Source organism: Lethenteron reissneri, chromosome 25 (assembly GCF_015708825.2).
Source record: "Lethenteron reissneri isolate LAM-NWPU_2019-01 chromosome 25, ASM1570882v1, whole genome shotgun sequence".
Classification (NCBI taxonomy): Eukaryota; Metazoa; Chordata; class Hyperoartia; order Petromyzontiformes; family Petromyzontidae; genus Lethenteron; species Lethenteron reissneri.
The window spans coordinates 18,187,593-18,215,583 of record NC_083803.1 but is presented as its reverse complement, the minus strand read 5'-3'; the positions used below and the strand labels follow the sequence as shown (position 1 = coordinate 18,215,583).

General features: G+C 51.6%; 1 protein-coding gene across 1 annotated transcript; it reads left to right on the top strand.

Annotated features, from left to right (window-relative positions):
• The first annotated feature begins 1,745 nt into the window (after positions 1-1,745).
• LOC133347366 (tectonin beta-propeller repeat-containing protein 2-like) lies at positions 1,746-24,786 on the top strand. The gene is given in 22 exon segments (XM_061559600.1): positions 1,746-1,905; positions 3,342-3,582; positions 4,306-4,434; positions 7,404-7,535; positions 8,131-8,291; positions 8,683-8,998; positions 9,826-9,961; positions 11,076-11,546; positions 12,105-13,186; positions 13,188-13,328; positions 13,751-13,940; positions 14,206-14,379; positions 15,019-15,205; positions 15,688-15,829; positions 17,552-17,804; positions 18,678-18,773; positions 19,349-19,600; positions 20,266-20,327; positions 20,329-20,415; positions 22,808-22,943; positions 23,765-23,914; positions 24,498-24,786. Coding segments are annotated over 21 exon segments (4,665 nt in total). The 5' UTR covers positions 1,746-1,905; positions 3,342-3,372; the 3' UTR covers positions 24,656-24,786.
• The last annotated feature ends 3,205 nt before the right edge of the window (positions 24,787-27,991 follow it).

Here is a 27,991-nt window from a genome sequence, read left to right as displayed (position 1 = left end):
GGGCAGCGCTCAAAGAACCTTGCTCCATCTGCAGACTTTAACGGTGGCTTCGAATCTCCGCCAGACCTTGGGTTGGTTCAATGAAGGTCTGTGGTGGTATCTCGTGCAACACATCTTTATCTCGAGATCCCCGCTGGGCGTAGCTCCATCTCTGAGATCCCCGGAGCTCGCCGCGTGGAAAGGGGAATCGATGGCTCCGTCTCCAGGCCAACACTGTTGACTCGGCGCTCTGCTGGAATTTGCTGTTATTCCGGCTCATCAATCTCGTCTTCTAGGACTGTGGGGATTGGCAGCTGCTCAGGTCGCACAGGCATCGGCTCTCTCCCTCTCCTCTACGATCGCCGTGAGCAAACGATCAATGGCGGAGGACAAGGCGGTCCAGTCTCTTAGCTATCTGTTGCTAGTTCTCTTGTCTCGGCGATTCTGGTCCCCCGGTCTATGGTAGGGCCTCCACCTCTTTTGGGAACGTAGCTGCCAACGGGGTCTGGCTCCCGCTGAGTTCCAGGTCTCGGGGACCCGGGGCGCTCAGGGACAATGCCGCTTGTTCCAAGGGAGCTCTTTCAAAATACTGTAGACTATCCCACCGCTGCCACCAGTGTAAAGAAGCTCCTTGGAGACATCCATTTTTGTATAAGTATAGCTTTATTTCTAACTTAACGTATTTACAGTTGAGTGTAACAACCGCCACAATCGTAATTACTTCAGCTATATTTCGATTTAAAGCTTTCGTGACTGCAGGGATTCATGTTCTTGGTTCTTTCGGTAAAGTCACGTAGAAGGGAAATAATAAAATAAAACAAAATAAAATTCTCACGACGTTTCGGCCACAGCTGTCTGAAATCCATCGTCCTAATGGACACTGCTAAGCTTGGCAGCGTATTTTAAGCTGGGTGGGAGGAGGAGAGAGCCTTGACAAAGGAGTTTACATATCAACAGAGGAATTTAGCATATGTAAACTGCTTTGTCAAGGCTCTCTCCTCCCACCCAGCTTAAAATACGCATGCCAAGCTTAGCAGATACTGGCTGCTGACGGAAAAGTGGTACTGACAGCAGAGGGCTGTACACATGTCAGCAGAGGGAGTACATCGGGGGGTGAGGAGATCCAAGGAGAAGCTCAGGAAGGGGTCCATCTGGAAGCCCGGGAACCTGCGAGGAGCTTCCAGAAAGTGGGCGTGGCGAGGGCGGAGCAAGGCCACGCCGGGAGGATAAAAGAGGGTCCCGGGCGAGAGCTCGGGGCTGTTGACGGAAGTGGATCCCCCCTCGCAGCGACGCATTCGCCGCCGCCTCGACCACCCTGAGACACCGCGAGCTCGACAGCCTGCCGACTGTCGTCGCTGGCTGGTGCCGTCACAAGAGACGGATGTGTGTCGAGCGTGTAAGCACGCAGGGCGTCTATAGTTCCTTGACGTGTAGAATAAAGAAGGTGCCTTCAGAACCCTGCCCGAGTGATTCACTACACGTGGATAAGGATAAAAGTTACAAATCAGCACTAATCTTCCGCTTCAGAATATTTTTTTAAAGATGTACGATGCGAAGGGAGGAAACAAGGTTCCAAAATGTTGGTGCTGCGACGGCAAAGGCTTCGTCACCGATTCCAATGAGTTGTTAATGTTTTTATTGCGCAACGCACGACACAACTGTTACCCCGCGTCCCATTGGTCGCCGCGAGAGTTGGGCGGCCATCTTACGTGGGGTCAGCCCCTCGTTAAGATGGCCGCCGGGAGGCAGGGGGAGTGGCGGAAGTGACGTAGCCAGGGAGGTTGTTGTGCTCGGAGTCGCCTTCCCCTCGGACGCGGGGCCGCGCGCGGCGCCTCCGCACTCCACTGCTGGATGAGCAGCACCAGAGCCTCGGTGAACGGGCATCGTTAGAGCGCGACGTGGAGAGTGAGCGCGAACTGCACTCGGGTAAGAGGGGGGAGGCCACCAGTACCACGACACCACGAGAACACGCGCCACGACTGGAGATCTCGTGCCACGGCCACAAGTCACAATACGCGTGGCGGCACGGTGACGCAGCGCGGAGGGTACACGCTGTCCCCGTAGAATGCCGATGGTAATGGGGAGCTGCACTCCCGCCATAGGAATGGTGAATGTCCATCCCGAGCTGGGGGGGGGGGGGCTGCTGTAGTAAACAAGAGGCGGGCGGGGGGGGGGGCACCGCTTCGATGCTCATTTCAGGGGGTAACGAGGCCGACTCGTGACGGTAATCGGTTAATAACAAGAGAAGTATAGCTCCATGATCGTGCTGGACAATTGTAATTGCTGTACTTATGACAATAGCGCACCGCGATAACAGCAACATCTGTAAGCCTGTAAAGCGATTATTGTAAGATGAATGTGCTGTGACAGTATCGGTACAATGCCAGTACAGCGACAGTACACGTGTCGTGTGTACCACGGCATCTCTACAGTACAATTGCACAGCTTGGGTATAAATGTCGCGACTCTTGCCACATTTCCCGGAATGCAGCCGGATCTCAGAAGCGAAGAAGGCTTTGATCCGGAGAAGTCCCCACCATGTGGTGGGGGGCGTCTTGGGCTGCGATGTTTGCGTTGTGGGCAGCAGGGAGTGCAGAAACAGAATCTAGCTGCTGCATGCTCCGTGAGTTCGTCAGCTCTACTACCAACCAACACCGACTAATGTGAAGTGTCGTGTCGGCCCAGATGGTGGAGTCGTCCTTGTGGAGACCCCCCCGCGTCTCTCGCTCACACTCGGCTAAAACAAATATTCAGACATTTTTCTGAATTTAGCACCCCCACATTGACTCTCAAGCACACCCAGTTGCTGAGGTTTTGGCTCTGGTCGTTCGTACAAGCCCCAGATCATTCACTCCCTCGCTTGCACACCAACAACAACAAGGCAGGAATGGTTGTGCACTCTTGTGGGCGATTTTGTTCCGCGTTGCAATTCCGTTCAGCCAAAACCAGCTGGAGCTGGGTTTAATTAGAAACACGTGACAGATTGTCTTCTCATCCAGTGAAAGCAACGTTATCAATTGAAATACGTGTGCAAGATTCTAGTCGGCGCCCAATTAGTATACCGCGAGGCTGTGATTGGCAGGCTCCAAGCAGGCCCTTAATTGGACCACTGATCATCTCAGTACAGGTTCTCGAATCCTGGAAGGAATACCGCGACTAGCCCGGCTCCACACCTTGATTTGCTCGAGACGTTGTGGGGCAGTGCGTTGCTCCCCCTTCCCCTTCCTTGAAGGGCCCTTGACGCGCGGGTCCCTAAAAACCCCAAACATGAATGGACATGCACGATGATTTTCCTGTCGTTTTGTGTGCAGGACAGCATTAATGATTCAAACTTCGCGGCTGTCTGTCTTGGTACCACACAGGGCCCAACCGGCCCGGCTGGCACGGGGCACGATGGCCAGCCCGGAGGCGATGGCACTGCGGGAGTGCGGCCCGCTGTACGCCGTAACGAACGCACTGCCCGCTCGGGTGTCCCGTGGTCTGCGCTCCGTGCCGCTCCGCCTCAGTGTGCTGGACGCCAGCAGCGAGTACCTGGCGCTGGGCACCAACGTGGGACAGGTCTTCCTCTACTGCCGGCGACGGCACCGCTTGCAGAAGCTCGATGTGCGTCCCACTGCACATGCCGCTGGAACTTGAACGTCACTAACTGTCGCTTTAACCAATTCTGTAAATGATGAGAAAATCCCATCGTAACAGAATAATATTGACTTCTAATGAGGATGAAGCTTGGTGCACGGTTGTCTATCACTGCGTCGTCACTACTGATATGAATTGGTCACAGCTCGCATTTATTGTGATGGTGACCTAAGACAAGAGGACCAAAATGCACTTCTTCAGGTGTTTGAATATTACAAATACCGTGTGCCAGATTAGCACATGGCGTGGCTTTCGTGTGTGATAATCCTGGCTTTTCATGAGCTGTAGATCTAATAGACACAGCAAGTGCTCTTGGCAAGTTGAAATAGCTCGCCAAGTGATATAAATTGCTACCTGTCTTTGTGGAGTTAGTGCTATAGTATTTTATCCTTCGGTTTACTGCAGAAACTCCAGTTTCCTCCCACATGCTAACGTCATCAGGTAGTAGTTGGCCTAACATAAACGCAGGACCCTCCTGAAAATATCTTGATTCACTCGGTGAGGATTTTGATGGCTATGCAAAACATTTAAATTGATGAACATGTTATAAATAAGTAAGTTTTTTAATAAAGTCCAATCCATAATGAAAAGTTGAATTACAATTGTTATTTTCATTCTCAAATCGATTGTTTGAAAGTGAAGATTTAAGGGCAGTAGTCGTCAATTGTGTTGCGCGTGTGTCTCTTGCAGGTGAAGTATGATCCCATCACAGCTGTGAGGCTGCTCACCTGCCTGGATGACCTGGTTGCTGTGGGAACTGCTACTGGCCGGGTGGTTTTGTTTCAGCTCACTTCTCCGCTCCCTGGACGCAACAAACAGGTTTGAGCCTGGCACTAGGAAGGAGTTAACTCGTGTGGAGAGCACAGCTGGGCCAGAACGAACCTTGTCTTAGAGTTGGAAGACAACCCCCATTCTTATTTAATTTATATTTCACGAAATTAGGTTGTAGCGATAAGAGGTGAAGACAGTATTTAAAAATAAAACCATTGAGTTGGCCTCGTGGCTGTGTTTTAATCAGGAGCCAGCACTGCTGAAATAATGGGTTAAAATTCGCAGTTATCCATAAATTAGATTTTTAAGTCTAGCCGCTTGATAGTATCATACAGTCACCAATGACTGCATCAAAAAGTTTTCTGCGTAAAATGTCAAATTTTTTATTTGCCATACAGTTTTGAGGACAAATCAAAAAATATATTGATTGGAAATATTATCATCACACATTTACATCTGTGCCCACATCAACTTGCGTGTGTGTTATTGTACGGGTTTGTGCCTGTGTTGATGCATTCACTTGCAATATAATTTGATTCCGTGTGTATTTGCATTCTTGTAAGTTTGGACAGCTTATGGATGTATGTGCTTCGCATATATTATTAGCTGCGTGGCAGTTAGCTCACTAAATCCCTCCGACTGATTTCTGGCCATGCCAGATGCTTTCAGTTTCATGTATTAGGTGTAGCCCTGTGAGCCATGCGGCTCTCGACTCGGGTGCAACCACAACAAACAAAAACGTGAACAAAGAACATCTTAAAGTGACTATGCACAACAGAAAAATCCAGGAAAAAACAGCAAAGTCTTCCAGAAAAAACACCGTATATCAACTCTGTGTGCAAAAATCCCAGTGGGATGCAAGTAAAACAATAGCAACTATAAGACAATTTAGATTAAAGTTATCAGGCTAACTCTGTACTTCAACAAACAAACATGGCTAAAGTATACGTTTCGAAATAAAAATAAAGCTATAAAAACAATGTAACAGTTATCATAGGAACTGTGATTAAAATTTAACAATAAACGATATACATAACATGTACGACCAAACTTTGCAGCCATAGCTGGAAGCATGAGTCACTCCATATCAGCAGGAGTATACACATTTTTAAATGCACCTTTAAAGATCAGTACACTATAATCAAAGCTCAAGATCATACTTTGCAGCGATCATCCAGAATTCCCTACAGCAGAGGTGTAGGGAATTCGATCAAGACCTACATCTCTGCTTTATTGACCTGGTCAAGGCCTATGATATTATCAATAGGTTAGGGCTGTGGGCAGTTCTTCGTGCTTTCGGAGTACCTGATTCTCTGCTCACAATCATTAAGGGCCTTCATGATGGTAGACAGGCCCAGGTAAAGCTACATGCCACGAGTCGGAGCCATTCCCCGTTCACCTTGGGGTGTGACAGGGATGTCCTTTGGCTCCCACATTTAACACCATTCGAGAAGCGTTCCATGGCCATCTGGTACAGATGCAATGGGAGACTGATCGATGCCCGGGCGCGGTCGAGGGATGGCTCCCAATTGGTCAATCATGTTATGTATGCTGATGATCTGGTGATTGCTGCTCACTCAGAGGAGGAGTTGGAGGCGTTGCTGCTGAACCTGGAGTGTCCCACTAAGAGGTGGAGTCTTACCATCAGCCCCACTAAAACTAAGCACCTGCCTGGGCATTTTATGCCACCAAACACTCCGCCCCCTCAGCTCCCCATTGGTAATGGAGCAGTTGTGGCGAGAGTGGAGAGTTTCCGATACCAAGGCAGTGTACTTATGACCATCTCCGGTTTGACAGGTCTCACTCGGAATCAGTTTGGCGGCATTATTTTTTTATCGGCTGCGCAATGCTGTGTGGAAGCTTCCTGGTCTGTCACTGCATGAAGCTTCGGGTCTTCTTGACCACAGTCATGCCCTCCCTTATACTCTTAGTTTTTTCGGTAAAGTCACGTAGGTAAAAAATGTGACTTTACCAAAATTCTTGCAGTCACGAAAGCTTCAAATCTAGAATGCCCTCCCTTCTCTATGCTTGTGAAACGTAGACCCCTTTAATAGAACATCTGCGCCGGTTAAAAACATTTAGGCTGGCATGCCTACTATCCATCCTGAGTTTGACCAGGCTGGATTGTGTAAGGAGCTGACAAATCCTTGAAAGATTTGGACACATTCCCTTCGCTGAGCTCCTCCAGCAGGCAAGGCTGCCTCGGCTGGATCATGTAGCTCGCATGCCCAGCCACCGCATGCCAAAGCAGCTTCTGTTTGGCCACATAGAGAGGGCTAAACGGGCAGGACATAGTCTGGAGAAGAGATGGGCTGATGCGGTACCCGGTACGAGAGGATGTGGAGCTGAGTGGACTTGCCGACGACTGGTACCAGCGGTGTCAAGACCGGCCTCTATAGAGGAGACTCGTGAAGGACAATACTGGGCAGTTGGCGGCCCTCCAGCAACAACGGAGAGCAGTGGAGCGATGCTCACAACAACGAGCGGAGGGCCAGGCGGCTAAAATGCAGCAAATTGGCACAGTAGGGGATACAGCTGGTGCATCTACCGGTCATCTCAGTCAACCAACCCATGGCACCTGGGTCTGTCCCAAAACCAGTCGGCGAGCCTTCGATACTTCACGTGGACTCACTGCACCTGGCCTGGCACAGGTGCCATGGTGACGTCACCGTTACTTAGTGGCGAATGGTGGGTATTGGATTGGTAGTGTTAAGGTTAGTGCACTACGTTACGATCCTGGTGATCCGGGTCAACACCAGTGACGATTATCTGAACTGGTCCTAGGCCTCTCCTAGGTCGACTCAGCCTCAAATGAGTACCTGGTGCAGTGTGTAAACATTGCTACTCGGGGGACAAAGGCGGTTGGGCGTGGTGCTGCCCACCCCCTCGAGTGTCGTCCCGGCCTTCATAGGTGCTCGGCAACAGCACTTGTTCCTACACTCTTTGTGTTCCTGTTGGTATAGCAGCACACATAGGTTTGTTGTTGTTTGCGCTGTCCTGGTCCTTGTGCCAATAAGCTGCACAGGTTCGAGGTGGCGGGCCAGCACTCTGTGTCTGTCGTGGCACTAGCTTGGAGCACCAATGGCATGAAGCTGTTCTCGGGCGATGAGCGTGGCAAGGTCGTCTGCACCAGCATCGACTTCGAGCTCGTGAGTAGCAGCTGCTAACATGAGCCCTGGGCTAAATGGCGACATACACACAAAATAAATACACCACAGAGCAGAATATTCAAGACTGCAAAACAGAAGCATGTTGTGGGAGTTGGTGATGCCTTGGCATTTCAGGACTGAGTCATTGCAAACCCTTTCATCGAGAATCTTCGGAGAGAGAAACAAACTCATCGAGAAAAAGTTAGTTGCTTAAGGATAATGAAAACAGCTCATTATGTTTTGGAATGATCGAAGTCAAAATTATTGTGGAGTATAAAATATATAACCAAACAGGACCTTGCCTGTAACATCTAGCAGTTCACTGGCATCAATTCAAGTATTTGTGACCTTGTTGGTGAGATACTGCATGTCAAAACTGGTCCAGAGGTTTTTAAATCAATGGTGCTGAAATGATGTACTCCCAGAAGGCTGTGTGGCTGATGGTTGTGTGAGAAATACTTTTTATTTTTGAGGTGGAGAGACCGATGTATGAAATAAATATTGCCTGCTTTTCTATTTTGAACACTGAAAGCAAATGTTGGGGCTCGCATCCTCTCCATCACTTCCTTCCCCACCTCCCCCTCATGGCTGACAGGGCGTGTGCAACTCGTTTCTGGTGCACGAGGAATGCAGCGGGGTGGTGCAGCTCGACTATGCCCAGCGCACGCTGCTTGTCTCCACTGGCCAGCGCTCCGTGCTGTGCTTCCCCGAGACAGGACAAGCCGCGCGGCAGGTCGGGACCAAGCCGCGCAAATGGTGAGGGGCCCCTCCGAGCCATGGCTAGGTTTGCCATGGGTTTGGCGATGTTGCCACGTGTTCCACAACGTAAGATACACACGACAAATGTATCCATTGACTTTCTGCAGTATAGCTGTATTTATGATGAAAATAACTGAACGGGAAAATTGCCCAATTCGAAGTCACTAGCTCTTTAAAGTATCCATCAGCTGTGGCTTATTTTGTTGATATTGTGTTTCATTGTGTTGTAATGTGAGCCAGAGAGAATCACAACATCTGTTAAATGCCTCCCTTAGCTAAATAGGATATTAAAGAAACTCTTTGAAGTACACAGGAACCCGACGTCGACATCATTGCAGTGCAGAGTAATGTGGAGCTGTAACTTTGTTGTGGCATGTGCCTGTGCCAGCACGGAGCCACTTGGTGCGTGCTTCATCCCAGGCCTGTGCAAGCCGGCCGACCTGACGCTGCATGCCGCGCGGCCCGGCCTGCGTCTCTGGCGCGCCGACATGGCCGGCGCCGTGAAGGCCACGTACATCTTCCGTGACGTGCTGGCACTGGACCCACGGCCCGTGCAGCTGACGGCGCGGCCCACGGTGGCGGCAGGTGGTGGCGGCGATGCAGGGGAGCGTGCCTTCGGGCTTCTGCGGCCTTTCCTACCCACGCAGGGCCTTTTGATGTCATGGAGCCCCAGCGGCCTGTATGTGTTGGACCCCACCAAGCAGGTAGCGCCAGTGTTTAGTCCTACACGGCACTCCAGTCGGGGATATACCCACCAGGTGTCACCAGGCCATGCAGAGAGCCATTTATCTGGGATCTCTCGTTAGTCCAGAGCATTGCCCCCTTTCAGAGATACAGGTGGACGTGGGTTGGCCCTTCAAACATTTGTAATGTGAGGATATATCCGGGTCACTGACGGATCACAACTCGTTACGATGATTGGCTCTGCCGGTCCTGGCCCATAGCCAATGGGGGGGAAGCCTAGAGGCGTGGCCCTGACGTAATGGGAAGGTGACATCTGTAAGTAGAGGATTGGTTCTGCTGGCTTTAGCCACAGCTAATGTGGAGGCGAGTCAGGGGCGTGGTCCCGGGAGCCTACGATGGAGTCTGGAAGATTCCATAGAGGTTAACCAGGATTGGTGGAAAGGTACCACGAGACCCGGGTATTAAATAGGGGTGGAGACGAACAACACGTGGTCAGAACTGGAACGAACGGAGGGAGAGGCCACGCGAGAGCGGGGATCCAGACAGCCACGTGGCTGCGCGCGTCTCTATCCCTCTCACGCTGTCTGTCAGCAGCGTGAAGGAGTGTTGTAAAGAAAGACAAATAAAGACCGGATTCCAGAAGTCGCTTCCACGACCTTTATTACACATTTGAAAGGAATGGTTCCTTAGTTGCAGTCGTTGCTGGTGCGGCTGTTGTTATCTACCTCTGCTGTTAGGTGTTGCTGCTTGTTCACGTTTCTGCTTTTGTTGATGGCGTTGGTTTGCGCTGCTGATGTTTTGTGTTGTGCGTTACACCCCCCACCCGCCGCTCCCTTTCGATATCCAGGCGGTGGTGGGCAGCCTCGAGCTGGGAGCTGGGGACCTGGTGGCGGCCGCCTGCTGCAATGATGAAGTCTTCCTTCTGCTCGGCGAGCGGGAGCTGGTGCGCCTGTCGGCTCAGCTGCAGGGCACACCCGAACCAGGTAGGGCCTCCCACTCAAACATCATCAGGAGGATATTTACACGAAAAAGTCCAAGCATATTATAGATGATGAATGCTTTGTTTGGGTAATTTTTATCTTGTAAATCCTGGCTGAATCTAACATTGTCCATAATAAAGGTTTTTGGGTTAGATCGCGTTAGTATAAATGTGTCGAAACCCTCCACCACCCGACACAGCCAATAAGGAAGGGATTTGTCACGTGAACAAAGCGACATAGTTACTACTTCAGCCCACTGGTGTGTTGGAGAGTAAATCCACAACATTTACAATTTGAGTACTCAAATTTTGACAACTCAAATTGTGAATGTTGTGAAAGTCGGGTGGTGGAGGGTTTCGCCACATTTATACTTACGTGGTCTAACCCAAGAACCTTTATTATGAATAATATTGGTCGCAAAAGCCTCCATGTTAAACTAACATTGTCCATATCTGAGACATAATTTCAACCGTGATGAGGGTTACAAACTGAGTAATCATTGGAAAGATGTGATTAACCATGCAAAAAAGATGTAACTACACTTATTTGGACCATCTTATTTGACAGACAACTATTATAGGTCATTGATAGACAGCCAGTTTGTTGTTTTACCAGTTTTAGTTTTTTACTTGCTTTTCTTTTTTCACACGCTTGTCATGTTTGCCATGTGTGAGTTACAAACCGCACCTCTCCATAACAAAGGCTCACCCTCTTAAGCCTCACCTTACCATATTAATAAAAAGTGTGCCGTACTTGGCCCTTCCCCCCTTTCCAACCATTATATATACGGAGTGGTAGCTCTTGCAATCTCTCATTTACTTGATACAGCTGTCGTGGCTGTGACAGTTCCACCTGAAGACGGAGGCTTGTGTTGCCTCCGAAACGTCGTGATTTTTTAAATTTGTTTTACTTAACTTTTATTAATTTAAAATGTTTTACCTACGTGACTTTACCGAAAAAACCTAGGAGTATGAGTCCTTGCAGTCACGAAAGCTTCAAATCTAAAATAGTAAATGGCAAACTAAGACGATTGAATTCCTTCGGTTCATTGCACTGTTATGTTGTTCACCTCACTACATATTAAGTTTTTCTTACTCTCATCCTCGGCGTGAATCAGCTGTCCCGCTGACCGAGAGAGGCGTGGGGCCGGGCGTCCCAGCGGCCGATACCCCAACCGCGCTGCCCTCGGCACCGTACGGCGGCTCCCCCGTCCCCACGGCTCGCCCGGACGCCCCCCCCACCATCACAAGCGCGAGCACCGGCCCCGACGATCGGCCCGTAGCGATGGCGACGTCCCCCGGCTCCGGGTCGGGGACCGTGTCCGCTGCCGAGCAGCGCGCGGGTGGCGGAGCCGACGTCGCCGTCGAGGGAGGGACATCGACGGCTCACGCGCCCAATGCCCCCGCGCCGGACGCGGGGCCTGAGGATGGCTTGGCGGCGGAGCCCGTGTCAGAGGTTGGGTCGGGGGTGGCCGCCCGGGAGCCCTTGCCAGAGCAGAGACTGCGCTCGCTGAGCCTCGGGGAGCTGGAGGAGGAGGGGGGGAGGGTCCTGGCGGAGCCGCTCCGCAGGAGGAAGAAGAAGAGGCACGGTGAGTACCTCGTATTTATTTAGTGCGGTCGCTTTTGTCATCATAATGGGCCGTGCTCTATCCACTGCCAGATGAAGGCCTCTCCATCGCCATCTTTCATGGTCTCGCGATGAACACAGTCCATCTGGCTCGTGCAAACGATTAATCGCGCCAAATTTTCTCTCGGTATGTTTCATCCACGGTTCGTATCGACCACTAGCCTTCCTACCTTTTAGAGACGAGCCTTGCCCAAGCCCATTTAGCATTTAACATAATATGGCAGCAGGAGCACTTTTATATCTGTTGTCCCACTACGTGTCGCTGTCGTTATAACATAATGTATCGAGGAAGCCTCATCGAGTCTCTTGACTCTTATTCAGGAGGGTTCTGCATTAGGATCTTCAAAGAACGTTGTGCGTGTCGGGGGAACAACGAGTGTGTGCATGCGTGCGAATAACAAATAAGGGATTGATGATGATGCAGTAACGGTGGTAAGACATTTTACAATATTTTTAGGGGAAAGGTGTAGACTGGTTGGTTGATGATGATGATAATGGTGATGATTATGTTCACATGCAGAGGGGAGCGGCAGCTTGGTGGAGGACAGCTCTGCCCCACTAACCGAGGAGAACCCGAGCAGCACGACTCTACCCCCAGCCCACGTGTCTGCGGGGGCCTGCGCAGTGCCCGACAGCGTCCCGGAAGCACCTATAGCAGACCTTCAGTCGGATGGGAACAGCGCCTCGTCCGGTGTTAACAGTGCGGACGCCGTGTCGGTCGCTGCCGTGCCCCAGGAGCGCGTGTCTGCGAAGAGCTCGTTGCCCGAAGCCGTGGGGTCCAAACCACGCACCGACGCGTGCAGAGAGGGCCACACGGGGAGGGGAGCGGCCGAGAGGCACGGCCCCATGTCACTGCATGACGAGTTACGGGAGCTTGGGGAGTGCGAGGAAACTCCTTGGACCTTGCACCTCACGGCTCTGGCGGCCGGACATTCGGAGAATATATCTGACGAGACGGCAGACGTGGATGTGTCGTCTTCGCTGCCGAAGCCAGCTGTGGATGTGAACAAACAGTGGACATCATTGAGCAAGGTGCCACAAGAAGACCTCGTCAAACAGCACCGTAGCGACGCTCCTTCACCCCTGATTTTCTTAGACAAGGACAAATCGCAGACGGCGATGGCCGCCTATGACTACCGCAGATCTGACACTCGAGGCACATTGCTGGGCGCCCCTGGCGTCGCTGCCGGTGTCAGCAGGAGCCTCGATCACCCTCGGCAACAACGGAGCCCGGGCACCAGTGTCGACAAAGGCCGGTCGGGCAGCGTGACCTTGGCAGATGACGGCAGTTTGGCCTGGTTGCTGGGCGACGAGGCTCCTCCCCGGCACGACGAGGCCACCGGGAGCGTCGCGCCGCAGGGCAGCGGCTACTTCGGGGAGACCGTCCCGGCGGCATTTCTCGTGGACGACCAGCACTGGTGGAAGAAGCTGACGGCGGCGCACGAGGGGGGGAACGGGGAGCCCCGTTGCCAACAGGAGGAGGAAGCGCGGCGGGAGGAGGAAGCCGAGCCTGCCGCACGGGGCGACGGCTCTGACGAGAGCGACGGCGAGGACATCTACGCGCGGTGGGCGCCTGCCTCGTCATCCGACACCAGCGTGGCCTGACGCGGAGGGGACTGTGCCCGGCGACGCCGAGAGCCCCGACGAGGTGGCCGGGGGAGGGTCGTCCACCTCGTCGGGCTCGGCGTGCGAAGGCCGGCAGGCGGCCGGCGGCTCCACCCCGAGCGTGCCGAGGGATGGGCAGGTGCGTGAAGCCTGCACGCCGATGCACTGCCTTGCCCCTTGCACTATATGCGGTGCAATACAACTCGGTGCGCTGTCCTGCGTACGTGTTCATAGCCCCTTTTTGTCAATTCACTGCTGGATGACGGCGCCTTCACTGTACTGGTTGGTGTGGGGAGCTGACAATTTCTGCACAACATTGGGTTATGCTGCACTGCTCTCTGCTGTACTGCATTTCAATTCTACATGATGCTATAATTTGCAGTACAATATATTGCACTCCAATATAATTCCCAGCGACGTACTTTTCTACATTGTAGTGCTGTCATGTCAGTCCCCCGCGTGGCGATGGTGCGGTGACTTTGTTGGTGGCGATGGTATCGGCTAGTGACGACGTTGCTCGTGTCGCCACCGACGCTGACGGTGGTGGCGTTGTGCCGGCAGCTGTCAGAGTGCTGGATGCGGCACGCGGGCCCGGGGTCACTGGCCGCCGGCCTGGCCGTGTCGGAGCGCCACCTGTGGTGCGTGGACGGCCGCGGCGTCCTGCACTGCGCACCCGTGGCCCCCGCGCCGGCTGGGCTGCTGTGGCAGAAATACGAGGAAGGTGTGCGCCATGTGGCCGTGTCACCTTCCGGTGAGTGTGCCGTCCTTCCTGCTCCCGTGGAGACACGAGTAGTAGGTTTATCGTCTTAGCTCCCAACCCTATTCTAACAAAGTGGTGGCGCACTGCTCTTTTCAATATATTCAAATCGAAATATCGGTATTTACAGAACCACCGTTGATTGATCACCATCATCAGAAGTCGGACGATTGCTGTGTGGTGGCATCGCCGCTGTGCATTTCCCCCACCCGACTGTGAAGCTGGCGTATGCGTGCTGTGTGCACGTGTGCGCCCGTAGGCATGCTGTTGTGGAAGGTGGAGCACAAGTCGGGTAAGGCGTTTGCCGCCAGCAAGGCCACGATGCGCGGCAAGCGGCACTGGTACGAGGCCCTGACGCACGTCTCGCATGTGGCGCTGGGAGATGACTCGGCCTGGGTCGTCAACGTTAGCGGGCAACTCTCCGTGCAGACTGGTACGTGCGTGTGTGGGTGCGTGTGTGGGTGCGTGTGTGGGTGCGTGTTTACGTGTGTAGGCACCTCGAGACGACGAGCGGAGCGCCAGGCGGCTAAAATACAGTAAGTTGGCACAGGAGGGGGCACAGCTGGTGGATCTGCCAGTCATCTCAGTCAACCCATGGCACTTGGGTCTGTCCCGTGACCTGCCTGTGAGCCTTCGACACTTCACGTGGACTCAAAGTGCACATAACCTGGCACAGGCGCCATGGTGACGGCACTGCCACTTCGTGGTTAATGACGGGTAGTGTTGTTGAAGTGAGCAAGTGGTGATGCAGTTTTTAAGGCAATGTTCCACAAACCCAACGATCTGAGTTTGATTCCCAGCCATGGCTAACATCAGTGGAGAGTTGTATTTGACCCACTCCGAGGCCACCCCTAATTCGACTCGGTCTTAAATGAGTACCCGGTGCAGTTAAATATAAATATTAGCACTATGAAGCTCTGTAAACATCGGCACTGGGGAGCTGAGGCGGCCAGGTGTGCTGTTGGCCACATCATCCCCTTCATGTGTGCTCGCTCACAACCCTTTCCCCACACCAGCGTGCACGACTCCAGGAGGACCTGTGACCTGTGTGTGTGTGTGTGCGCGTGTGCAGGCCTGAGTGGGGAGCGGCCATGCGCGCGCCCCGTGCCGGTGAACAACTCGCCGCCACTGCTGCAGGTGGCGGCCCGCGCCGGCGTGGTGTGGGGCATCACGTCGCAGCCCAACGCCACACTCATGTGCCGCGAGGGAGTGAGCAGCCTCTGTCCCGAAGGCGAGCGCTGGGTGATCGAGCAAGCCTGGTAAACGGCGCGCATGCCCTCGCCGCCTCTCCCGCGCCGGGCAGCCACACCGCCCTCCACCTGCTAAGCATCGCGTTGGAAGCGTCGCGGAAGATGCAACCCAAATAACGACCCGATGCTATCTCACATTGAAGTCGTCCTGTTTGGAGCGTCTAAATGCGACCGCATCTCAAGTTGCTGTATCGAACAGTGGGACATGGGCTTATTTGTTTACTTAATGGAAAGAAAGTGACATTTATTGGCAAAGGAAAAGTGGATGGCGTTGAGGCGAGCACATGCGTTGGCAAGCAGGATATGATGAAAGCTAGTCCGTTCTGTGCAGTCTGTCACAGAGATTACTCTGAGCTGTGTGACGCATGAAGGAGGCTAGTATAATGTGTGACATGTTGAAGGCTTGCCCATGCCGAGTCACGTGCAGTGCAGGCTAGCCCATGCGGAGTAGCGAGTGACAGAGAGGACCCCTTCTGCTGTGTTGAATGCAGCGTGCAGCAGGGCCTGGAGGTGGTGTGCATTGCGCTTGGTGACGACCACACGGGATGGGTGCTTGATGCCCAGGGACGCCTGTGGTTTCGCACTGGGGTCACGTCGCAGACTCCTGCTGGGGAGGGGGACCACTGGTGGCAGGTGACGTCATCATCATCATATGATCATCATCGTTATTAACAGTAGCATTGTGGTCATTATCAGCATTAATTGTTTTGCAGCTGTTCTGTCAGAGTTATAAAATGAGAGAAGTCATTTTCATGCAGAATTGTTGCAGTCGGCACTATCAGCTGAAGTTGGCGTGACAGAACTACTTCTGATGTCTCTTCAAGGGGCCTCTAATCCACCATCTTAATATGCCATAAAAATGTGTTTGTTACATGGAAATCCAACTAAAGTGTTCTGTTCTCATTGCTGGAATAATCCAAATGAAGCAATAAAACGAATAATGTGATAGAGGTTTTTGTTGACAAGGCTGAAAACCATTATCTTCCTGCAGAACCCTCTAATCACAGTTCTCTGAAACGTGGATTAAAATCATAAGTTGTATAAAGCACCATCCGTAGAAACTGGAAAAAAATAGTCCATCTGAATATGATTCGAGAAATATGTGGTGGTTAGTATTTCAACTATTTCACATGCGCAATGCAGTCTAAACACTTACACCTTGACTTTGCATGAAATGTTATTCCTAGTTGGCACATATGTACAGCTGATGGCCATCTAGAGCATGTATGAACGAACAACATCTTGTTTATATACCCACTTCTGGGAATTCTGTATTGCACAAATGTCGCTCTGTATAGATTTGAATGTCTGTCTTGCTTCACACGGCGAAGTCAGCATGCGTTGCTGGGCATGTTGACTCTACTGCAATCACTGACGGAGCCAGTGGGGGGGGGGGTGGGGTGGCACGTGCCCCCCATTAGGGATTTCGATTGGATTATTGAGGTTTAATAATAAATCGGCATTTTGCGACCCCCGCTGCCACGGTGTAGCATATTATTAAGTGCCAGGGACTCTATGAGATGATAGGACAATAGTCTGAGTCCATAATTGGCAATAATTAACGGCAAAGGGGTTATAAGCGACTCAGAATTGTGCGCAGTTGCGTATACAATACACGACTTCCCTGAAGGCATCAACACCTTCAGCGAGCGTGATGCCGATCACATACGGTTCGAATTCGACCCTCGATCGATGGCTGCGCCATCGCCGCACACGCGTCGAATAAAAAGTAAGGACAATTCCTTACTGACTAACAACTCCTATAAATTTTTCATTGCTGGAGGTGATTCCCCCCCTACCTGAAAATCCTGGCTCCGCCATTGACTGCGATGGTCCCTACTCTTGGGCTGCAAGGCCTTGGGAAGTAGTTGGTGGAACTGTTGTGTTTCTTCACAAGACACCACACGTTCTTTACTGCATGGTGGTCCTTAAACTTGTTTTGATGGTTGACACTGGAACACCGGTCCACAAAGGTTGGGAACCACTTGTCTCTTGCTTTTGCGGCAAAAGTTGGTGAATCATGTAGATTTGTGATATTACAAACGTTCTAGGCTTCAGAGAAGCGAGTAGTAAGTGTGTTTGTGAAACACCCCCTCGCGTGATCCCCCATACGAGTGCACATTCTCTGGGCACTTGTTCCCTTCCACGTGCAAAACACTCCCAATCGAGCCTTGATATTCATTAAGGCTTTACTGTAAATACATTACATTTTTAATAGTTATGCAGATAGACTTATGATTGTAGAATTACCATGACTGGCTCAAAGGTCAAAGTTCACCTCATTTTCCTTAACATCCTCTGCTCCTGTTCTCCCCCCTCCCCTCCCTCGTGCACAACGGGCCCCGTGGTGTTCAGGTGTGCCTGAGCGAGTACGTGCTCTGCGAGCCGCCCTCCATCCTGCAGTCTCTGACGGCGGCGGTGGCGGCGGCGGGCGTGGCGGCAGCGGCGCCCGTGGAGATGCTCGCCGAGCGCCTGCGCGCCGTGCAGCGCCTGCGCGCCCCGCCCGCTGTCGGGGCCCACCAGGCGCCACTCCTCGCCGTCGGCCGCTCTGGCGTTTGGGTGCTGTCGGGGCGCAATGAAATTCACGTGTCGCGCGGGGACCTGACGGGTAACGAGCGCGCTCGCCGGCGATGTCGTGCCAACGGCGGTCGGTCGATCGAGCGGCTAGATCCGTGTTCTGATTGGCGGCTGACTCGGCCCTGTTAATGGTCGTGGCACACGATGGTGGTTTACTCTTGTGAACGATGTCACAGCATCGTTCACACTTAATTGAAGCAGGGCCGTTGACGTTTGCTAATCAGCAGGTGGAATTATTCAGGGCAAGCCGCCGCATTCAAACCTTATCTCATTCCTTTTGTTTACAAGCATTCGTGTTTCACAGTCGATATTTTAACCATCAACTACTTGGATTGATGAGCATCCCTTTGTGAGACCTAAAGAGGCCTTATCCTGTGCACAACGCCGGTGCCCACCTTAGGGATTGGACTCTGGAACGCCGGCTCACGGCAGGGAGGTGATGAGCACCGTCCCCATTTGAACGTGGGGATGTGTGTAACTTTTTTGAAAGCACTGCATGGCTTTTACAGCCAGGCTAACACATGTTTTATTTATACTTATCTATCATAGTGCTGTGGGGAGTTGTGGTCCAGTGGTTAGCATCCTGCACTTGGGAGAACCCAGCGACCTGAGTTTGATTCCTGGCCCACGACCATCACCAGTGGCGAGTGATGTCTGAACCAGTCTTGGGGCTCCCCTAGGTTGTTCCAGCCTTAAATGAGTATCTGGTATGTAAAAATCGGAAGTGGGGAGACAAAATACACCACCTCCATGTGCTGTTTGGTCTTAATAGGTGCTCACCCGACAGCCCTTGCTCCAGCAGTCTATGTAAGCTGCAGGGGGGATTCTTGTCTGTGCTCCCCATGTATCTGTGTACATGTATGTACGGGTGTGCGTGTGTGTGTCCATGTGACGGGCTCTGCAGGAGCCTACTGGGCATCTGTGGTTCCCCGGGGCACGGCCTCCACCTGCATCTGGCTCTCCGTGCTCGTCTCCCCTTGCCCCGTCCACTGTGGCCCAGGTAGCTCCCCGACCGTCCCACTCGTGTCGCACCTCCCTCCAGTGCGGGGCACCTCGCCGCAAAGGTGCAGGAACAACGACCAGGCAAAACAACACATCACTTGAATTAACAATAGCTGGGATTAGCATCGCTCCCGTTGGCATAGTAAGTGGGCTAGTGCTGCCCCCTACTGTTTACAACACAGGATCCCTGACGAGATCTCGGTGACAGCTCCATGGTATCTGCTTCCGTGGGCCGTTCGGCAACACGAAGGGGTGTGCTGCTCTGCCAGAGCTCTGATTGGATTTGCTAGTGATGTGCAGCCGACAGCACGATTAGATTACAACTGGGCGAAAATATAACGAAGATGACTCGGAAGAGCAAAATTTTACTTAGTTATCTTTCATTCATGAGTACGTTTTCTTTATTCCTACTGGGAGTTCAGAAAAGCACAAAATTACACAATTTCGAAATACAGTTTCACAGTTATGGGAAACCGATTTCGTAGCAACCATATTGTGAATCGTGATAGCATATTGTGGTGAAAAATTACATCGCGACAGCTGTTTGTGATATCCACCCGTGGCCTCCCCCAGGCCACAGCGTGTGGGCCATGCAGAACGGCGGCGAACTCTTCATGTTCTCATTCGAGCCGCCCGACGCCGGGGGGCGGCTCGAGCCCGCGGGGTGGCCCATCGTCGTGCCCCTCCCACAGCCGCCCGTGCAGCTGAGTGTGGCGCATGACGCCGTCTGGGCCCTCGACGTTGCCGGCCGCGTCTTCGTGCGCCCGCTGTCCCGCTCGGTTCCTGCTGGCGCCGTCTGGTTCCCGCTAGATCTCTCGCAGCTGGGTGAGTGCGCTGCCCGCGCGTGCGTTGTGTTCTTGCCTGTGTATTTTTCTGAAGTCTTCCGTCATTCATCCAGCTTATGAAGAGCAACTATTAGTTCCATTGCCTGAGTTGGTGAATTGCAGATACACCCGCACACTGCATTAACACGTATATTTTAGATAATGCGATGTAATACAGACCATGGCTTGAGTTGGTAGCTGCAGTCGGACATAGGGGAACCTTTGATTTTCTTGTAGTGTTTTGGTAAAAAGACTACTTATGTCCAATAGCATCACGATAGGCCTCTGCGTAGGAGGATGGCAACAGTGCGAGGTGTGCTGGAGGGTAGCAGCACTTAACACAGTGAGCCGTTAGTTGGGAAGATGAATCCACTGCGAGTTGGCTTGTGGAATGGTCTACCTGACCATATCACTGCATTGATGAGCCTGGATCATTCAAGAACAGCCTTAATCAAGTCCACTGGTCCCCACGCTCCTCTCCTTTGGCTGCCACTCCCATCATTCCGCTCAGCGAAATCCGCAGACTAAGACACAGATTGCCTCGACTAGATGAAGACCGACTAGAATTTAAAAAAATGTTGACTTAAGTTCTGGCAACAAGATTAAATGTTTGTGGTGTCTGAATCTGCATGCCTTCACGTGTGTGTGCGCGTGTGTGCATACCAGGGTCCACGCGTCTGGTGAGCGTGGCATGCGGTGGCCAGAACGTGTGGGCGTGTGACGCGGCTTGGCACCGTGTACTTCCGCATGGGCACACAGCCCCTCAACTCGAGCCAGATGATGCCCGCTTGGGTGGCCCTGGACAGGGACACACAGGTACGCTGGGCCTCCGGCCGCCCACGCTCCCCGGCGAACCTGAGTGGGTGACAGAGAGTCATGTCCCTGAACTCTGGCCCTCACCACTCCCCACCTTCCACCATTTCACGATTACCAATCTTTTCTGTGCATATGCAAAAGACAATGCCCATTGCACGCACCTGATGGTGGGTAATCACGCAAAGCTGTGCCAGTGGCGGGTCACGCGGACTGGAGTTGAGAAACACTGACTTCGAGCCCCAGAGCCCAATACGGGCCCAATTTTCTGGCTTGCTACTTGGACAGGTTGGTTATTTATTGGTTGAGGTGTTTATTTTTTGTCTTTCTTGGTGATTTTATGCTCATTGTGCGAGTAGTGTTACCGCAGAGAAACAAGTACTTGTGCTTTTTAATTTGTCAGCAGAGCCTCGTGCGATCGCCCTAAGAGAGGCCAAATAAGACAGCCACAGCCGTATCTTGGATCGGCTTCCATCGTCACCGCCACACGGTGGCGTAGCGTCAGCCATACACTACAGACATTAGGTCCCCACAGCAGAAGCTAAACATGGAGTGAGGACAAAAACAATTGATCGCCGTGTTTTTGTGCAGTTGTTGGTTGTCAGTTTTGAGCACTGTGTAGTGGAGAGAAACGCGAGCGTGCTTGTCTTACGGTGCACCATGACGAGAGTGCTTCTGGTTGCTAGAGAGCCAAGCTGCCCCCAACCCCTTTAAATGTTAGCGCCCCCGATGTTAGCGCCCCCTTCAAAAACTCTTTGGGATAAGCGAGCCTGCTTCTCCTGCGCCTTAATACACGCGATTGCTTATCTGAAGCTGCATCTGCGTCTCATTTCAAGCAGCATTTATTTGTTGCAGAAGACTTTTCTGTGTTAACACCATAACTAACCATTTTGTGTTCTCTTAATCCTGTCCAAAATGTGCAGATCAACTAGGGAAAATTTTACAAGAATTTTAACAGTCTCCAGTAAAATCCAATGCCCAGCACATGTGTGGAAAGTTTCTGTATTGAGCCAGATTGGATTGGGGAAGGAAAAATAAAACTCTCGCACGACTTGTGCCATAATTCTGAGGGGGCCCACTGTCTCGGCCGGAGTGATCGTAAACAAATTGCATCACGCAGGGAGCCGCGAGGCAACTCACAATTAATGAGCAAAATCCACGTTACTCTTGAACACAAAATTATAATTCCCTATTAAGTATGGAATGCGCCATTGGTCCATACGAGGCTGCGTGGGGTTTACGTCCATGTGTCGGATCTGGTTCATGGGTCATCGTTTTTCTTTTATAGGAGCGATATTTTATATAAATTTAGTTTTTATTAAAACTTGAGTTATCTGCAGTTTTTTCCAGCCGTGTCCTTGTAGTCATCCGTCAGCCGTCCAGTAAATCTCACCGGTCGCCGGGCATCTGTGCATCAGTCTTGTTACTCGAGTTATCGATGGATTAATGTTGTTGTTGAGCCGGATTGCATTGTTTTAGACGATGATGCTAATAATACAGTTGGTGATAGCAGAGGGCATGTCAGTTTGGGAGTAACTGCAGTGTTAGCTACAGAAGACAACAAAAGCTTGTTTGCAAAAGCAGGTCACTATTCAGAATAATTGGTTCACTTGCAAAACTGCTCGTGTTATTACGTATAAAATGGGAAAAATGTTTACCAGTATCAAAGTATGAAAAAATAAAAATAGGTTTTACCCATTTTGTAGCTGCTCACCCTGAGCTATAATGCCCTGATAGTGCATTGTCTTTATACTGGTCGCCTTTTGCCATTCTCTGGTTTACACTTGTGGTGAGACTAGGCCCTAAAGCTGTCTCTGGTGTAGACCAATCAGTCTCAAGGACAATGCATTAATATTATCAGAGCATGTTTGTTTGCATGTTCACCACAAGCACGTGTGTTTAATGCAGTAACTTGATGCCTTGCAAAAGGTTTCGGTTTGGTGTTTGAACATCTTAACACCTGTTTTATTGTCAGAAAGGATAAAACCTATTCTTATTTTGTATATGTTATTATGTAGGTGTATAATGATGCATCAACTCGCTAATTAAAATAGATTCCTATGCTCATAATACAGGTGTCGAGGTGAGAGTGTGACAGTGTGATTTAGGATTTGTGTAAAGTATTTGGTAATATTACATCAGGCTAATTGAGCAAACTGCACAACTGCACAAACAAGAAACAATACGATCAGGATCGTGAGGGAAAAATAAAGAATCAAATCTTGATCCGTGACCCCTGATCGGTGCCAATTTCGTCAACCTCTGAGAGCTTTGAAGCCTGGCATGCCTAATGTTGTTTTGTGTGCGTGTGTCCACATGTACGTGCATCGTGTACGTGCATTGTGTACGTGCATTGTATACACATGTGTGCGTGGGCTCGCCTTGCGCACATCAGAATTTCCAGCTGTGCAAGCTGTTCTGCAGCCCCAGCGACGCCATGGTGTGGGCGATGGACGCACGGGGGAACGTGTTTGTGCGCGTGGGCATCTCCCACACGATGCCCATTGGCTGCAGCTGGGAGCACGTGCCGGGTAAGTCGACCGTGTTAGTCAAGCCAAAGTGGAAGCCATCCCTCGCAGTTAAGAACGGAAATGCTTCACGTGCGACCGAAAAGTTCGGTAGGATGAGCATTTATTTTCCACATCGTAACTTTTGTTTAACCGCGAGTGCATTATTTTTTTTTTCTACCTACGTGACTTTACCGAAAGAACCAAAGAGTATGGATTCCTGCAGTCACGAAAGCTTCAAATGAAGATTCATTCGCTAGAGTTAATGCGTTTAATAAGAATAAAATAATAATGACAATAAGTCCATGTACCAACATGAAGCCGTCGATAACTGCATCTTCTACTCTCTCAGCTGCCTTTTGCAGAGACAAATAGACACGCCGGCTCTAAACCACGACAAGCCAGATGAGTTGCTCCTTCGCAGCTGCTCCTTACTCTGGACTCGTTTTATTTGGTGAATTAGGAGTGCCATCTTTGGTAAACATCGTGAGCTCACAGGGCAGTGTCATTCCCGACAGATTTCCAGCACAGGAAGTGAAAAATGCCAAATCTTTTGACAGATCTGCGTGTGTTTACGGCTCATGTGCACATTGTATTCAATGACCAATGTCTATGTTGAGCCACTGAATGTCGAAACCGGTACAGACTTTGTTTGTGTTGAACCAATGGCGCTGAAATTATGCACTCCCGGAAGGGCCGAGTGACTAATGGGATGTGTAAAGGAGACGAATTGTCGCATGTTGGTTACGTTGTAATGGCCGCATGCGTACTGCTGGACGCGCGCACGAGACCGTCGCGCACCGTGTTCACGTGCAAGCCCGTCGCGCGCGTTATCCGCGGCGCAGGGCTGAATGCGACGGCGCTGGCACTGAGCGAGCACACGGCGTGGGTGCTGTGCCCCGGCGGGGAGGTGGCACGGCGGTACGGCGTGCGGGAAGGCAACGCGGCTGGAGACTACTGGAAGCGCATCCCTGGGCAGCTCTCCTCGCTTACCGGTAAGCGCCGTGCGGATTTTATTTTTCGTTGGGTGGGATAATCCTCTTGCTCGGTCATTTGTGCAGCGGGGCTTCCAGTTGAGGCATGCGTTCAAATCCTACCATGGTCCCTGGCATGGAATTTTGGAATTTCTATCTCTAAGCTAAGCAGAATCCAGCCTGTATGGTGCATGGATGGGCAAACACCCTGGACAGGTGACGGGGCCACGTGACGGGGCCACGTGACGGGGCCACGTGACAGGGCCACGTGACGGGGCCACGTGACGGGGCCACGTGACGGGTAGCAGAGGGTAGGGCAGCAACATCCTTTCGTTCTGTACTTCTATGTGACGTCGATGCTCTTCATCTTCACCAACCCGCACTGACCAGTGTGGTGATGTATGGTTAAATAATCGGCACGATGGGAACAGAGTGAGGAGGCCTTTGTCTAGCAGTGGATCGGCAAGAGCGGCCAGCGCTCGTTACGTTGTGAACGAAGCGCGCGAGAGCTCATCTCGCGTGATCAGCGCTCGTTACTTGATGAGCGCTCGCGTCCATCTCACCACCGGTGCCATCCTCCTCTGCCCCCGCCGCGGTGCGACAGTGACGGGCGCGGACGAGGTGTGGGGCTGCACGCCGGAGGGCGCGCTCGTGCGCCGTCTCACACGCCCACTCCGCCGCTCAACGGGGGCGGCTGCCCCACCGCACGCCTACCGTCTGGGCAGCACCGACGACAACGACGACGACTGGGAGCTGCTGTGAGGAGGCGTGCCAGCCCGGCGGGGCGCCCACGTGGGCAACCGCTGCCTCCCTCTGCCCGCGTCGCCCCGGCGACGCGAGGGTTAGGGCAGCGGGTTACCAAACTGCGCTACGTGGGCCGCCGCTGTGACGCTGCCCAGCCGTGTGAAGCGTCGGCGATGGAACCGTTGCAGACGCTGTGGCTTTGCGTTGTTTTCATTTTGCAAGATATGTTCTTGGCGCACGGCGGTCCGCGAACATCTTTGGAGAGTTGGCAGTGATCGTCCGCGTTGTCCAGAAAGGTTGTAAACCACTGGGTTAGGGGACGTCAATCTCTCCACCAAAGTGTCCGGTATAAATGAGTGGAGTGTGTGGACAGTGGCACTGGAGAGCCTGCATTGCTGGAGTCTTGCAGATAAGTGGAGGTGGCTGTGGCTGAAGGGTATTTAACCAGTAATTCTCAGGTTAAAGGATGATGATTAATAAATTGCAGCCTCCACTGGAATCACCAGACCCAGCGTATTAAAGTTCTAACATTGTTACGAGTGATGGGCAGCGTGGCACCGAAATGAGGGTCTGATGCACTGTGGGAGGGGGGGGTGGTGGTGTGTATGTTTTCTGCGCGCAGCTGGCAGTTGATTCACGGTGAAGAGGGCGCCGTAGGGATGTTGTCGGGGCGTCACTAGCGCTGCTGATGTTTGTGTCGCCGACGTACTGAGGCCACTGGTAAGGTACATCATCCACAGCGTGCCACTTGCTGAGCTTGTCACAGGGGAAAATTCGCAGCCCTGCGCCAATATTGATGCTACTGCAGGTGCATAGCAGCCATTAATCTCGAGTGCGTAAGATGCAAACCAACCCTATAGTTTAACACGTAGTAGGCTTTCGCGACCAATATCATCCAGAAGAGGTTTTTGCGGTAAATATTAGGCAAACGTGAGGTGTAAGAAAACTGACGTTAGCACAAAAGCAACGCAGATGTAAATGCAAGTAGCGAGAACAAAGCCGAACATTAACTCTGCTGCAGCTGCAATAATCAACATGCTGCGCCCAGAGCTTGAGCCTCGCTCGAACATTGCACTTATTTATTTATTAACCGCGCACGGCTTTGCCAGCGCTACGCACTGCGACCTTAAAAGAGAGCAAAAGCCTTGCGCGCCTGCAATGCCATGCGGAAATTAGTCAAAGTATAATTTGTGTGTTAGTGATGTTACAGCGAGGGAAGGACGTGAGGGGAGTCCTGATGGCGGCACAGGACGTGGTATCATCTCTCGTTGCTCACCCCACGAGTGCCCAGCATCTCTCCGCCGGCCAGCAGTCGTCGCCACGCAGAAACGCGTCGACTGGCATTTACAAACTTGATGGTAGCGTTAGAAGGCTATCCCAATGCATACTGTACTATACAAAATCATTTTCTTTTAACTTTATTATAACTGTGAAATAAAACATTTAAACAGTAGTCTGCGTAGTATTGAAGTACTCTATAAGAGGTGATTTTTTTTGTCAGAACGTGTAAATAGTATATTTGGTGTTAGATTATGATGATGCAGTAATGTGTTATTGAGGCTGCTGTAGGTGCAGCCTGCCACTGTGGGCACAGGGTGGCTGGGTCACGGTGGTCTGGGTGTGGGCATGGTGCGGGTGTAGGGGGTGGTCTGGGTGTAGGGGGTGGTGGTGCGGGTGTAGGGGGTGGTCTGGGTGTAGGGGGTGTGAGAGGTCGTGCTGGGGAGCCTCTTTGCTGCACTTTGCCACCCAAGAAATTCAGATTCAAGAATCCGATTCCATTGGTCCCTAGACTTGGACCCAACATCTCCTGTGCAGGGTTTACCATTCTCACAGTAAAACTAAAACATAGCCGGATGTTTTCACCTGGAGAGGGAGTGAGTTTACCTTCACCTATCCGTTTGTAACAATACTAATTTATCGAGGAAAGCCTCCCTGAGCCTCGACTCTTTCAAAGAGGTTCAGCATTGGGATATTTTCTCAGGCATCAATTTGGAATTCGGTTTGCATGAACAGCATCAGAGTCGACCTTTCTTTCACTCAACATCATTTGTGTTCGATCGCCATAATTGGCGTTGTGCACTATGACGGGGGGGGGGGGGGGGGTGGATCCATGGTCTGTCACTCTACACGAGTGAGCGTTGCGCGACCGTGCGCAGTGCCGCCCGGGATTTGCAACCACGTTCATCCTGATCACGTCCCGAGCCGCGTTCACTGTCACCAGGCACGGTGGCAACCGCAAACTCCCCTTCCGTCGCTGCGGTGAAACTTGGCATTCTTTGTGCAAAAACACGCCATTTTTCAACCGGAGGCGATGAAAGGTGACACTGGTCCCATTCCTTTGTCCCATGCAGTCCGGTCTGGCCACATGGTTTGTGCTGAAAAGATTTAAACAACTTCTTTTATTTCAGAGCTGGAGTGATGGGCGGCCCTGCCCTGGGTAACTCCAGTTTCATGAACCTGGATTGTGGCGAGAACTTTTTTTGTTTGCTAAAAAAAGATTTTAGGTCGCAGATACGTCAAGGTGTCATGTTCTGAAAGTAGCATTTGTTAATGTAGCTCGAGTGAGGTCGTGAATCAAAATTAAAGTGTCATATCATGTTACCAGTTAGCTGGCTGGATATACTTAATGATTCATCTGTTCGTTACAATGTGTTCTTACGCGCTCTACGTATGCCCCGAGTCGTGTATATAAGAATCGGTTGTTTGATTTATATAGATTGCATTGAAATTCAAGCACACATGATACAAAGCAGGCTGTGCAAAGAGGACCAAACAAACAAGATAATGGATTGTGAGATTGAACCATGACCATGTTGTACAGTCGTGGGATGGGCCTCTCCGTGCCGAGCGCCTGGCTGTGTGGGGGAGACTCGATGCATATCGAGATGCAGTCGGTCATCTTTCAGAGATGGGGAAGTAAACAATCGCCTTCTGGATGGACAGGCCTCTGCTCTCATAATGTGGAATTCCCACCACTCAACCGTAACCGTCAAGAAGCAATCGTTGCTCCGCACTCGCTGCTCCGCACTCGCTGCTCCGCACTCGCTGCTCCGCACTCGCTGACCGTGTACAGGGACCTGAATGTGCTCATTTAAAAACAAAAGTTATCATGATTGTGTGTGCGGTGCCTGCTTCGATTGCCTCATACGTGCCTGCAAAGTGTCTTCGCATTCGTAGGTACCTGAACTGAAGTGTAACACTACTATGACTTCTACTACACACGATGTAATTATTAAATGTAAAAATTACACAGTTGTGACCATCCAATGGGTCACCGCGCTGCATGTGGAATGCATACCCAGCCTCGTTTGTTTTCAACCTGCACGCTCTTCTCATAATTTACAGAATAAAGTA